The 15534-nt window shown below is 35.4% G+C and overlaps 2 protein-coding genes across 2 annotated transcripts in view; one reads left to right on the forward strand and one right to left on the reverse strand.

Moving 5' to 3' along the window:
- Window positions 1-2078: 2078 nt before the first annotated feature.
- Window positions 2079-9505, reverse strand: LOC110024516 (ATP-dependent zinc metalloprotease FTSH 2, chloroplastic-like). Its single transcript, XM_020724535.1, is given in 6 exon segments — window positions 2079-2531; window positions 2895-3135; window positions 4997-5077; window positions 5079-5305; window positions 5719-6915; window positions 9432-9505. Coding segments are annotated over 5 exon segments (2082 nt in total). The 5' UTR covers window positions 6907-6915; window positions 9432-9505; the 3' UTR covers window positions 2079-2186.
- Window positions 9506-12116: 2611 nt separating this feature from the next.
- LOC110039401 (transaldolase-like) overlaps window positions 12117-15534 on the forward strand; it is a 14002-nt gene continuing 10584 nt past the window's right edge. Inside the window, exons 1-8 of the mRNA XM_020744445.1 lie at window positions 12117-12234; window positions 12329-12443; window positions 12525-12603; window positions 12683-12758; window positions 12869-12952; window positions 13050-13154; window positions 15106-15186; window positions 15288-15352. Coding sequence (XP_020600104.1) covers window positions 12181-12234; window positions 12329-12443; window positions 12525-12603; window positions 12683-12758; window positions 12869-12952; window positions 13050-13154; window positions 15106-15186; window positions 15288-15352 — 659 coding nt within the window. The 5' untranslated portion in view covers window positions 12117-12180. The remainder of the gene's footprint in view (window positions 12235-12328; window positions 12444-12524; window positions 12604-12682; window positions 12759-12868; window positions 12953-13049; window positions 13155-15105; window positions 15187-15287; window positions 15353-15534) is intronic.

Consider the following 15534-nt stretch of genomic DNA (forward strand, 5'->3'; position numbering starts at 1 on the left):
GAGAGGGGGGTATTCTGACGGCTAAAGGAAGCCTCAATATGAATGGAAGGAGGAGGGCCGGCAATATGTGGCCGTTTGTGTGGCCTCCTGCAGCTAGGACCTTCAGCTTCGTCACCAATAATACTACTACATGTCCTCCCATGGCTTCAAGTAGTCCTGCTGTTAGCTGAGTTTGGGACTTTATATAACTCTACTCTCTCTCTCTCTCTCTACTCTCTCTCTCTTTCTCTCTCTCTCTACTCTCTCACTGTATTGTATATTTTTTCCATTTATGGGGGCATAAGTAATGTAGCATAATAGAAGAATTCCGTGCAAGAAAAGTAATTGTTTAGTTATAGAATTCACTAATAGACTTTAATATTATAAGTTTTTTTTTTAAATAATATATATATATATATGTATATATGTATGTATATATATATATGTATGTATGTATATATATATGTATGTATGTATCTTTGTATTGTGTATTGATGTGTGTACGTGTGCATGAATATATAGATTACATGTTTCTTTAGTTATGCATGTATATTTGTATAGGTAAATAAACATGTGGTATGTTATGTATATTGCATAATTTATCTATAATTTTTCAACTAAGCTTAATATTAGTGACCAAATTTTGTTTATTTTACAAGTAAATGAGCCAAATACAAGTACACAAAATTTGCCTCATTATTTATTTGGTATATATGTTACACCAAAAATACCAGCACTAATCTAAAAAAAGAATGAAGAACCGAGATGAAAGAACATTCTTTCGAGGTAAACAATCAGCTGAGGGTTCAAGGCCGATCATGAAACCGCATCTCCAAACCCGATATAGTTTCAAGTTTTGGATATTGTTCCCGCTCGGTAGCAACAACACCCGTCGAAAATGAGGCGTAAATCATCTTGGTAGCGAGTCTTGTCGAATATCACGCATAGGTTGCTACAAGTTCCACTTAAGATCTTGCAAGACTGGGAGATTCCATCGAGGTGACGAACCAATCAAACAGGCGAGACATGAGCTGTGTGAAACTTGAGCCGAAGAAAAATGAGCCACAACTCACTCAACGGAAAAAAACTCGACTGACCAGCACCACGTTCAGACTGAAGGACCACCTTACAACCGATCACTCTCGTCGACTGTGCCAAAAGATACTGAGCAAAGTTTTCATGTTGTCGACCACCTCAACCGACCAAGCATACTTCATAGGGCACAGATGACACCCGGTCGGTTGTCTTAATTGGCCGACTTCAAGTCAGCCAACAAACCAATTACCGTCAATGTTGAAATTCAAATTGTAATGCAACTATAACATTAAATCTATACAATCAACTTGAGTCTTAAGAGCATTAAGAACGGTTTTCATAACCGTTTCTTTTTTTTTGTAATTATACAAAATACGTCTCTATTAATACGGGAGAAAAATACAAATAAAGAGACCCTCTCACTTGATTCTCCCTTCAAGAAATTTAAGACTTATTATTCTACTACATGTTCCTTCTCCTCTTCACTCGGACTCTCCGGACGTGATTCACAGAGTAAAAATTAGGATCCAACAAAATATATAATTTTATAAGAATTTATAATTTATTTTCAATTATTGGTGAGGAGAAAGAGAAGCTTCAAGGAAGCATCCTATGCCTTGGATTCCAATGTAAACCACGTTGACAGCCCATGGGCCATGGCCCCCATGCCTTTTGTCTCATGCTTGCTCCGTACGCCGTATGGAATGCGGCCTAAAAGAGACAGAATCTGCTTCGAATGCCAAAATTAAATTATAAAAGAAAAAATGTAAAATTAATAATTGCTTTCATCATATTAATACGAATTATCAGCATATTACCAGAAAAAATTAAAATCATGTAAATAAAATTCTCATCATGTTAATTATCTCTCGCATAATCTCTCAATACAGCAATATTAAAAAGTCAGTTGATGGCAGTTGAGAATTCGTTCAACTTCAATCAAATCTGCTAAAGATTATAATGTTTAGAATCCAATGCATTAAGACATATATTTCACTTTCAGATATGCCAATTATCATATATATATATATATATATATGAAAATCATCAACTGCAGCGAATAATGTTACAAGTGAACTTTATAAACTGCAAAAATATTATACAATGTTGCAATTTGTACAGCAGAATACGTTCCTTCAGCTTACAAAAGCTATAATATAAGAAATATGATATTAAGCAGCAGGAACAGGTGCTGGCTTAGATGGAGGAACTCTGTTCTCTGATGGGATCTCAGCAAATTCGGAAAGGATTGCTCGAAATTCATCGCCCGCCAACGTCTCCTTCTCGACGAGCACGTCGACGATCTTATCGATGGCTTCACGGTTGTTTCTGATGTGGCTTAGAGCAATGTGATAGGCATTGTCAGTAATCCTCTTAACGGCGGCATCAATGTCCTCAGCGAGTTTCTCGGACATGGAGTTCCTAGCCATCATTCTCATTATCACATCCGCGCTCTGAGCCGAAGAGTCCATTAGGGACCACGGGCCAATCTCCGACATTCCGAATGCGACCACCATCTGCAAATGGTGGAAGAAGATCATCTTCCATTGAATCCTCCTATGTATTTACATGTCCAACACCTAAACTTTTATACCGCCCAAATCTTTCTTGTCACATCAAAATATTAACATTTTAACTTAAAAAGTGAAATACACATTTCCATGAATAGATAAGGTGGAATGTATGTAAAAATTGAAATTTAGGTGTTAGACATGTAAATACATAAGAATTAAGTAATATGTATGAAAACCTTCCTTCTATTATTAGTTAGGGTAGAAAAATAAGCTTAATGATCTGATGACTGCTTGGTGTTAATTCAAAATAATTCATCAGGATGAAATATTAAAAAAAGACTGAATTAATTATAATAAAGCTCCTACCTGCTTGGCCAAGCTAGTTATCTGCTGTAGATCGCCGGCAGCACCAGTGGTCACCTCAGGCTCTCCAAAAATGACCTCCTCAGCCGCTCTACCTCCGAGGCCGCCAACAATCCTCGCAAAGAGTTGTTGCTTTGAGATTAGTGTTGGATCATCAGCAGGGATAAACCAAGTGAGCCCTCGAGCTTGGCCGCGAGGAATCAGGGTCACTTTCTGGACTGGATCATGCCCTGGAGTTAAAGTCCTGGATGATATGAAAGAGTATGAGAGATCAGGATTTGGGCCAGCACTGAAAAATGGAAGGGCATTTACATACAAAGCGCACAATTCTTATGTATTTACACATTTCACACCCAGACTTTCATATTTACACGCATAGCACTAAAATCTTTAATATCATGTCAAAAATAGCACTATCACCACTTTTTAAAAGTGAAATACAAATTTTATTGCAGAGGTTTAAAGCAACAAAGTGCTATGCACGAAAATAGGGAAGTTTTGGTGTGGGATATGTAAATATATAAAAACTGTGTGCTTCACATTTAAATTTCCCAAATTAGAAGTCAAAGTATACCACTGAAAACATAGAAGAGACTTAGAAATTCATTGGATTATTTCTTGACTGATTGATTTAGAAAATACAAAGAAAAAGAGTGTCAGACATATTTCCAAATTAGGTATAAATATGATGCGTGTGGATGATGTAGCTTTGATAGGTGTGAAAAATCTAAGTTGAAAAATAAAAAACAAAAAAATGAGTTTTTTTTCCCCTAAATGAGGAAGCAAAGGCTGCAAGCATTGAATGAAAGCTGGCTGTTGATCTGATTTGGTTTTAGTGTCAACAACAATTGAATTTAAGATGATTATGTTTAATTCTTCCTCTTTGAAATATGAACAACATCTACATAACCAAACAAGCTTAAACAAAGATTTAAAACTTGTCATATAAATTGAACAAGCATCAACACTAACAACATCTACAATAATTCACATACTTCATCTAAATAACCAAACTAGCTTGAACAAAGATTTAAAACTTGTCATATAAATTGAACAAGCATCAACACTAAGTCGCTTGTTTAACATGCGCATTTGTCATTTGACAAATAGCTCACTGAGAATTCAATAAAATGCCAATTAATGATGGCTTAGTCGTTATTTGATAACTTATATTATGTTTTTAAAGCAATTTTCCCATATAATAATTTAAAAAGTATGCATATTGTTAGAGGTATTAGTATGCTGAAAATATCAAATAAATAGTTAGATATATAGATTTAAATCATTTCTAATTAATATTTAAACTTAACAAACAACTTAAATAATACCTAATAAAATATACCAATTTTGATTAAAATCTAGGGAAATTTACAGGTGTACACACAATTCTTATGTATTTACATCTCACACCTAAACTTGGATATTCACATACAGAAGATATATAATCCTATAGCGTCATAATTTGATACTTAAAACCTACAATCCTCTAAAATCAAGGAGTCAACTCAAGAAATAGGTAAAAATCAAATAGTGTCAAGTTAGAATACTACACTTGAGATTTTAATAAATTCTAAAGCTCTTCAAACTACAGTTATTTGCAATTTTCATTTCAGGACACCTCCTTAGTACACCTCCCTCTTGAATTCACGTGATAATCTCCCAACCTGAGCGTTGCAAGACCTAAATACTAATTTAATTTTCCTAATGTAGAGGCCCACATCAATCCTAAACTAAAAGTCCTAATTTATTCTATACTACATCAATTATTTAAAAAATCAAGGCTAGATATATAATTTGACACGTAAAAGTTAAAACACACTGTCCTTTAACATATAGTCATCTTTTCAATCCTCGGTCAATTTAACAAATTTGTGCAAACCTCTTGGAAATATCATGAACTCCCCACAAACTTTTATATCCATATTTTTTGCATAAAATAAAACCAAAAGATACAATAGGATAATAAATTTCATTTTGAGAAGAAAATCAATAATCGATGAAAATTAAAATGTTAATGATATCTAAGCCAAAATACCGGGCAACAAAAGAATCATGAAGAAAGCGAACAACAAAGATTTGCTAGTAAGAAATTCGAATTAACATACCCGCAAATTGCATGCCCAACCTCATGATATGCCACCAAGCTTTTGCTTTTTCCATCTGTCATCACAGTTCCCTCCATTCCTAATCCTGTCAATGGAATCATCTATCTCTTTAGACGAAATGGCCGTCTTTCCTCTCCGACCAGCCAAAATTGCAGCTTCATTAAGAAGGTTTGCAAGGTCTGCTCCACTAAAACCAGGTGTTCTCATTGCTATAACATCTAAAGAAACATCACCATCAAACTTCTTATTGCTAGCATGCACCTTCAGTATCTCTGTGCGTCCCTTTACATCCGGCACATCAACAGTAACCTGAAAAGAATTCTTAAATTTAAGCAATGCAAGCCAGGTTATGAAAACAATACTGCCTGTAACTACCAATCTGTAGATTAAAAGATCACCTTAGACATAAATGCATCAAAAGATAGATATTACTGAGACAGAAAAAAGGGAAATTTACATATGTAGAGCACAATTCTTATGTATTTACATATTTCATACCTAAACTCCCATATTTACATACATAGCACTTAGTTGTTTTAAAACGATGTATGAAAAGGTATATTTGACTTTTAAAATTAGTATTAGTGCTATTTTTTAAGTGATATCAAAGCTTTGAAGATAAAAGTTTGGGTGTGAGATATAAAAAGAATTTTTTTCTATGTATAAAAAAAGCATATTTACCCTATAATTAGCTTTATATCTACAATTTGGTGTAGACCCACCTGTCTATCAAACCTTCCAGGCCTTAGCAAAGCGGAATCCAGGATGTCTGCGCGGTTAGTAGCTGCAAGAACTATGATACCTGTATTTCCTTCAAAACCATCCATTTCAGTCAAAAGCTGGTTCAGAGTTTGTTCTCTTTCATCATTCCCCCCTCCAATACCCGTTCCTCGTTGCCTTCCAACAGCATCAATTTCATCAACGAATACAATACAAGGTGCATTCTCTTTAGCCTTCTTGAAAAGATCACGAACCCGTGAGGCGCCAACACCAACAAACATCTCCACAAACTCAGATCCTGAGATAGAGAAAAAGGGAACACCAGCTTCACCAGCAATGGCCTTGGCAAGTAGAGTCTTTCCAGTACCAGGAGGACCAATGAGAAGAACACCTTTAGGTATACGAGCACCGACAGCAGTAAACCTTTCTGGTTTCTTAAGAAACTCCACTACTTCCATGAAATCCTGCTTTGCTTCATCAACCCCAGCAACATCATCAAAAGTAACACCAGTGTTAGGTTCCATCTGGAACTTGGCTTTGGATTGACCAAATCCAAGGGGAAACCCTGGACCACCGGGTCCTCCAAGACCACCAGATGATCGTCTAGAGAGAAGGAACAGACCCCCAATGAGGATTAGTGGAAAAGCTAAGTTCCCAATTAAATTAAACAAAAGAGAGCCAGAATCTTCCTGAGCATTGTGAGCTGCAAAATCAATATTTTTCTCTCTTAATTTCTGAAGAAGTTCTTGACTTAAACCAGGAAGCTGCACACGCACTCTCTGCACACGATTGCCAAGTTCTGGTGAAACAGCCTCCACAATTGCTATGGTTCCATTCTCAAATAAATCCACTTTCTTTACTCTATCCTTGTCCAGATACTCCAAAAAACGGGAATATGACATTCTTGAAGAAGATACACCTTGCTCATCAGCATTAGCAGTTTTTGCACCAATTAAAGTAGACAATGCTAGACCAGCATTTCCATGTAACAGCTTAAGAAATTCTCTTCTTGATGAGAGTTTACTTTGGTTTAAAGAGGCACTAATAGATACTGTCTTCGACATCACATTGTGCAAAAGAAGACTTGATGAGGAAGATAGGCTCGTACCATACATTCCCTTGGTAAGAATAGCTTTTCCAGATGTTCTGGATACCCCATTAGAGGTGAGACATGGAGAAGAGGCAGCCATATAAGTTCACTGTAAATAAAGAAAAATGGCGTTAAATATATACTACAAAGAAAGGGCGAAAAGATAAAAAAACTTGTTGAAGATATAGCTTGAGAGAATTTGTCAAAAGACAAACCCAGGAAGAAAATGAAGGATACATTTCAATCAAATTTAACCAATTGGAGATATAGTTTGAGAAAATGAAGGTTAGGTTTATAAATAATTCATCCATCAATATTAGTTTGTATAAGATGCTTACCCGATTTTGATAAAATCCTATTATGCCAACCCACAACACTGGTGCATCTTCTTCTATTCATGATATACGTGCAAATCATCTAAAATATCACCATTATATTATCTCCAATAGGTTATTAACATTATGTCTATTAAATAATCATTCATCGCTCATTTCTTCATTTAAAAAATATGTATTCACATTTTTATTTGTGCGATACATAACGGAGTTTTCAATAACTTCTTTTTTAGCGTAGCATCAGGATCCATACACTGCAGGCAATTCTGATTGTAAATTTACAAAATCTACCGCACATGCACAACTTTCTCATTCATGCAACGCTCAGTCATACTCTCCATGACTTATTCATTGTTTGACATCAAATTAATATAACATACCAAGCTGAAAAGAAGAAACCTCTTCTTTCCTTCTTGGAAGAGTGCTATAAGGTCGTGTAGGGCGGTGCATAGCAGAGGAAAGTTTAGAAAGGGCTTTGGGGAATGCCTAAGGAAGGGCTAGCTTAAGATAAGAGAAAAAGCAGAAAAAATATTTCAAAATATCAGAACTCTTCATGTAGCATACTTTACGCTTCCAGAAGATTTTGTTTTGACAAAGTATGATTGGGAAAAATGCAGATAGATAGTGATTGATTGAAGAGTTACTATTTGATTCTATTGCAGAAATGACCGAGTACATTCAAATGGTACCCAAAATGCCACAAAAAAACAGAAAGTAATTTAATGTGCAAATTTAGTATTTATAAAGCTGAAATAAAATTTAATGTATCAAATTTTATGTTCAAATTAAATCTGATGAGGTAAAAATGGATTAATTTGCTTATAAAACTTTAATAATAGATATTTTAAATACTGAAAAATATATATGACCTTACTTGAGGGTGAGTTATCAAACAAATTTCAAATTATATTTCTTTGACACATTTCAAGCATTATTCTTTTGAACTGACTCGTAGAATAGGGTTTTGTATGCAAGGTGGTGGCCATCACGGGGTTTTCAACCAAGTTTATGAAATAACACTTTCTTCATTCTCTTGATCCAAAATAGCATTGATGAGAATATAATTTATCTAAAACATGAGATGAAAAGGTTCATCCATGGCTTCCTCATTGTGCTGTTCATGCAAAAATAAAGGACAGGCAATGCAAAATCTGCCTTTATCATCTGTCCCACTTCAATAACATCATCAAAGGTGCTATCTCTCTCCCTGTGTGTGTGTTTTCTAATCTTTTAAATGGTGTAATCATAAATGAGAAAAGTGTCAAAATAGTCCCTTGATTTTTTTGTAGGGGTCCATTTTAGTCTCGGAGTCTACAAAAGTGTCAATTTAGTCCCAAAACTCCAGTAAAGAAGCTAAAATAGTCATTTATGAGGACTGTTTCAGCTCATATTAAAAGAGTCTAAGGACTAATTTCACAATTAGGACTTAAACTCCTTTAATGCCAACTTTGTTGCAATCACTTTAAGTGCAAATGTAGAAAACTAACAAATAGATGTAAAATATATAAAAAACTAAGTAAATAATATTGGCTGTTTACGATAAAGCTTAAAATAAAGAAGAGATTACGAGAGTGTACATTCATGTCATCAGGTCATTGTACAATTAGGGAACAAAATTTAAACAGGAGAATATAATATAAACTGGTCAGTATCAAATGATTAAGGTTGGATTATGCTTGATTAGCTTGTACTCTTTTGTTTAGAAATAAGTTAAGCCAACTTACAACTTTAAGTTGAGCAACATAATATTTTTTTAGCAAGCATAAAACTGCGCATTAGGATTTGGCGGAATGAGAATAATACATCCATGTACATGCACTTTACAAGGATGCATGCCCCAAAGTGAAACAGATAAAGTTCAAATAACTTTAGTAAATGACGTGTTATTGTTTTGAAAAACAAAAGGAAAAAAGGCATAGTATTCTTCACAAAGTCATCTTTCATCTAAAATTTGATTCCAAAGTCATGTGTATTTGATGTCATCTGCAGGGAAACAAGAAGTTGTAGAAGGCCAACAAGGGTGTAAGGAACTTAATTAGCATCAAAATAAGGGAAAATATCCAAATTACAGCACAAACGCTTAAAACCTGTGTGAATAACCACACTAATGCACCATAGCCAAATTAAATTTCACAACAGAACCCTTATATCAGATCTCATCCATAAAAAAATCAGATATAGATGCAATATGCGAGATTTTAACTCCCAAAAACTTCAAAAACTAGGTTTCACTCAAAAACACTAAATAAATCTAAAAGAAATTTAAGAAAATTTAAGCTAAGAGGCGAACCAGAAGATAGATATGAAATATTAGAGAAAAGATACTCTACCGAGCAATCGAGCAATCGAGCAATCGAGCAATCGAGCAAGAATACCGAGCAATCGAGCCAACACTGACAATCCGAGGAGAATATCCGAAGAAATAAAAGTAGAGATTAAAAAACGAACACAGCGGCACCCTGAGCTCTCGCGGCGAAAGCTTTTCCTGATTTTGATTGGATAAGGAGAGGACAGCAGAACCCGCAAGCTTTCGAGGGGTTAGAATTTTTTTAGTTATATACTTTTATATATATATATATATATATATATCATGTAATGTATTAGATGGTCAATAACGTATCATTTTTATTGAGTGGGCGCATAGAATATATTACAACTGTTTCATTCATTTTTCTTTGTTCGACTCATTTATATTTCTAGCAAAAATATTTGTTTTTGTTCTGCTCACTAGGCTTAATGCGACGAGCTAATTTGACAAGTTTAATCAAGACATACTATAATACAATAAGCAACTGTGTGATCATAATCGATCGATACATTATTGCAAATGATTTAATCGGCGGATCATGCCTGCACTCCCAACCGACTAAGACGCATGCAAGAGCATTTGATCGCAAGCTGATAGACCGACCCACTTTTATTAGGCAGGCAAGAGTCATTCAACCTGGCGCCTCAGCGAACCGATATTTACATTGAAATGTGCGGTTGCCACTTTGTCAATCGTCTTAACCGATCGAATTCAAGCAGATAGACTAGCTAATTACTGTCATGTTAGAATTAAAATTATAATACAAATATGGTATAAAATCTATACAATCAATTAGTTTATCAATTATATTAAGAACATATTGTTTAATTGTTTGCGTATTTTTATAGTTGTACAAGTACACTCTTGTAAATTGGAGGCAAGAGAACAAATAAATAGTCATCCCTGGTTATCTCTATGTTCTCTTTATCTTAACTTATTCTATATTTCCTCTTGACTCGTTCATCTGATTCAAACTCTCAAGGCGTGTTCACAAATGACAATTTAGGATTCAACATATGTGTTTGAGTTAAGAACTAATATATATAATATTTTATTTGTTTTATTTAATTATTAGTTATTGGCTTGTTGCTAAGCTCACTTAATTTGAACTATTTTAAATGGAAAAACAAACATTCTTCGATTTAATCAAGCCAAATATGCCAAGCATTAGGTTTTCAATTTAACCAGTCGATCGACCGGTTCTGACCTACTTATAAAATTGAAAAAATATAATTATGAGAAGTTGTATTTCAATTGAGAAAATAATATATCTCCCTTGAATGCTCTATTTTTATGTGTCAGAATTTCCCTTTTTGCATCCATTAGAGGTTTTCTGCCTAATCCTCTATGGATCTATTTCACTTATTCCACTACCGAACTCCCTTTGACTACTAGCTGAAAAATGACATTTCCTCCCTTGTACCAAGCTCCTCTCCCCTCTAACCTCTTTTTTATTCCCCTTGCAAAAGAGAAAATCTCCTTTTCGACAGAGGAATCCTGGGATAGATATAAGCATTGGAACCTTGTTGTGGTCGGCTATGCTCTAGGTAAGAGGCCTCAATAATACAAGATATTAACGAGATCTGAAAACCCAAAGGCAATGGTAGAGCTTATATACATCTCTTACAGAAGCGCTATTTAAGTACGTCATACGAAGACAATTATACGTGTGTATGACCCCAAATAACTTTTCAATAATTTTGTTATTGGGGGTATTAACTCTAATAACACTTCAATAACCTCTCAATAAACTGCCAATACATTATGCGGCTCGACGCTTATCTTTTTCCTCTCAATTGAAAGTTTTGTGAGGTTATTGGGGGTATTAACCCCAATAACAACGACATAACCCTTCAATACCCCATGAATAACCGTCATACACACACAAATATTTTCCCTCTTACAGAAGGGTTTTTTAGTTTAATTTAATTTATTTTTTTAAATGGAAGATATGTATATAGTTTTATAGGTATTCTCTAGTTCATAACAAGTAAACTATTCATTTCCAAAAAAATAAATATTCTGCTTTCAAACAGCTAAGGAAGATTTATCTAATGTTTTATTATGGTTTAAGATACCCAATTTCCCTATATGTTGATGGACAAAGAATGATATATCTGATGTTGTCAGCACTTTTGAGATTCCTCTGGTTGTAGATCGATTGATTGCCAAATGTACTTTTACTCAAGTGAGTGTACAAATCAACATCCTCTCCACTCTCTTGGTTTTCTGTTACTTTGAATGTTAACAGGCAACATGCTATATAACCCATAAATTACAAATGGAAGTAGACTCCTCGCACGACCTGCAACAACTTTGCCCATGACCCAATCTCACCTCACGAATTGCCCAACTATAAACCCCCTTCTATCAAGTCACCTAATCACCACAACAGCCGCTGCAGAAACCGTGCCAACCTACCTCCCTGTAAACAACAGTAACATAAATCTCTCACAACATATCTCCTACATCCCAAACACTAATACCCTCTCGCCTCTTTCTTCTCCTCATGCATGACTAGCAACTCTTCTAAGGACAACCGTGTTATATAAAAACAATATATATATATATCTGTGTGTGTATTGTATAGATATATACATATACATGTCCAATGTAAAATATACATATATATTTAATTTGGTGGCATCCATGTAAAATTGCTTTTAGAAAATTGCTAATATTTGAGGAGGGTTCAGTTCTCGATCTCTGCTTCGATTAGTTGCCATCGAGAATGTCAGCCTCGTTTTCGTCGTCAACCTTGGCCGCTCCCGCTTCTTCTCCGAAGGTTTTCTTCTTTTCTTTAGCCCTCTTCTGGTCTGGGCCTCCAATCTGTTACCGCGTTTGATTCATTCCCACGATGCTTTCTGAACTTGAAGCAGTTCGGCAAATGGCCCGGATCGGCACGATCTCCTTCGAATCGTCTGGTCCACTTCCGGCGATCGTTTCCAACAATCCTTGCATCAGCCGGAAATGCCTCTTCTTCTATTGGCACTGGTATGATTTTAACTAATACCCCTTTCATTCACTCCAATAAATCCGATCGTATTTGCTTGATTCCGATTAGTCGAAATGCAGGAACGAAAACTGAAATGGATGCTGTGTCTAGCTTTAGTGAGATAGTTCCGGATACAGTGGTTTTTGATGATTTTGAGAAGTATGGGGTACTTGATAATAAATAAGCTGTTCTTTAGTTGGCGTCCGGTGTTTCTGATGATTTCATGATTTGAGTGCAGGTTTCCTCCCACGGCCGCTACTGTTAGCTCTTCGCTCCTTTTAGGAATTTGCAGCCTTCCAGACACCAGGTTCAAGGTGAGGAAGTGCAGAGCTTTGGTGACTTTGGTTTTATCTAATCAGCACACGATTCACGGATTTAGATGATTTACTTATTCAAATTATTAAAAACAATGGCTCTGTTGCAGAGTGCTGTAGAGATTGCATTGGCGAACAGCGAATGTTACGAACAAGAGGAACCTAGTGACCGGATGACCTGCTTCTTTAACAAGGTCATTCTTATTATGCTAGAATTTGAGGATTTGTAGTTTTGAGGGATTAGTACTTGTTTCTTATAATGCAACGATTATACATTTTCTTCATTTGCAGGCTCTAGTGAATGTTGGTGCTGACTTGGCCGGATTAGTCCCAGGTCGGGTGTCAACAGAAGTGGATGCTCGTCTTGCTTATGACACACGAGGCATCATTCATAAGGTAGAATCATATCCATGATTTTCTTTTCTAGTATCCTTGTTTTCTCAATGACCAAATACTGGAATTTGGTTTACAAATTTAGCGAAGAAGTCATCTCCCATTCAAAAATCTTCTATATGAAGCCCTTATTAACATTTTCTTGGCATGTACTACGCTTCTGATGTTATGCTTTTGTTGTTTAGACGTGTCGTGACTAATTGTAGCAACTAGACTCAGTCCAGCTAAACCTGGAAATGAGTGCTAATATTTATACAAATCTTGACATAAATACAACTAGCTGCGTAGGATAGAATATGGATTAGCTCAAATCATTGCCATTGTGCAGAAACGCTTTTTGTAATATGGATTAGCTCAAAATATTGCCTCTGTGCAAAAATACATTATTATTATTGTGTATTTCAACCATTGATTACTTATGACCTTGTTAAATGCGCATCATAGTTCATAAAAAATGTTTAGCATGATCAGGAATTTTGTTTTAATGATTTGTGGTGATCAAACATATAGTATAAATTATTTGTCAAAATGTGTTTTTAAAAGTAAATTGTAGTTATTATCTATCACATTGCACACCAAATAAAGCTGGTCATTGTCCTTGATTGGACTGTATACGATTCATGAGGCTCCGAACCTAAGTTTAAGCGTGCAACCTTTCATGCATGACAAGCTTTTTATTGTCCATGATTGGAATGCATAGCTTAAAATTATTTTTATTTGGATAAATATCCTTAAAATTTTTTTCTTGCCCTCTTATCAACTTGAAATATTATCATAAGTTATTAGAACCAGCAAACAACCAATTTCGACATCAAGTTCGCCAATAATCGCTAGGTTATTATAACTAACTGAAAACTTTATGAAAAGAACATTAATTATAGTATAATATATCTAAATTCAACATCTTCAATGAGACTAATAACCCCAAAATGCTCATGACATTCTTCAAGGGGACCCATGATAATATTGGGAGCAATAATGCCCTTCTTTGATGTTAGTTCATAAATGGCCTTTTCGAGATGTCGTTCAAATGGTATGCAGAGCTTACAAACCACTCGTTTGGTGTTGACAAAATGGAGGGATTGTCTTTGCTCGATTGAGTTTTTCAATTATACACCCGTATGACTTGTTAGCCATGGTGTCTCGGCTGATGTGGCCAAGATATTGGGCCTTGGTTGAAGGAAGAGTCACATAAGTGTTGTCTTCTGGGCCCATTCTTACCGAACCAGAGCAGGACCCCAATCTTGAACGAAATCTTGAGGGGAGGAGAATGCTGTCTGGCACTCAACAACTCTCGTGTTAGCATTAGGAAGCAGTGATTGTTGACTCCAAATGTGAGTTCATAGGAGATGGGTGAAAAAAGATATAAAGCAGACTAGTTGCCAAAAGAGGTGCAATCCCGGGCTCTATCTACAGGTTCTGACACCCACAGGGTCATTCCAAGAGCTTGGTAGTAAGGTTTTGATATTCCTTTCTCCAGATGAGTGCATGGAAAGCTGTTTCTTTTCTTGCCTTTCTCTCCTGTATAAATAGTTGACCAGACAATTGGTTGTTTGCTAGTTTTCATTTTTTTTCCTGGCCCAATTGCAGCGAAACTGAATAAAGAAAATATGATAGGAAGAACTCCTGATTTTTTTTGCTGCTTTGTAACATCTGTCTACTTTAAAAGCTGCCACCAACCATTTGGTTGAGTGATGTCTTTGAACTCCAAAATTGAAGTCAAAGTGGGTGTTCTATTATCGGCAAAGAAGAAAACCTACAATCTGATTTTAAATATACGATTTTACTTTTAACTTTAGTGAAAGATATCATCTTTTGCGTGTTACACTTGATCTTGTTAAAATTTTTACATAAACTTACGTGATAAGAAATAAATGCTTCACAACTCTTCTGCTGTATTGTGGTAACATTGACTTCCATTTAAATATGATTTGCCTGTGTTTGAAAATTTCAGGTGCATGAGCTGTTGCGGTTATATAATGAGGCAGGGGTTTCTTCAGAGCGCCTCCTATTCAAAATTCCCGCGACCTGGCAAGTATGATAATGATTCATTGATAGAATTCTAATATTTAAGATGACCTCCCATCATCCTCTCTCGACAAACTAATGCTTGGTTAAATCTCCCCTGTATTTCAGGGAATTGAAGCTTCGAGGTTGCTTGAAGCTGAAGGAATACAAACGCATTTGACTTTTGTTTATAGGTATGTAATAACTTAGCGTTATCTTCAAATCCCAAGACACGGCTCATTTTGCTTTCAATTTTTCTATAATATTTATTTAGCCTGAAACATACTAGAGCTTTGTCTCTGTCACACATGTTGACAAGACGTGCTGTTTTCTTGATATTATTGAATTACATGATTAGAGTGCTGTAGAGATTGCA

The sequence above is a fragment of the Phalaenopsis equestris genome, unplaced genomic scaffold, assembly GCF_001263595.1.
Source record: "Phalaenopsis equestris unplaced genomic scaffold, ASM126359v1 Scaffold000002, whole genome shotgun sequence".
In the NCBI taxonomy this organism is placed as follows: Eukaryota; Viridiplantae; Streptophyta; class Magnoliopsida; order Asparagales; family Orchidaceae; genus Phalaenopsis; species Phalaenopsis equestris.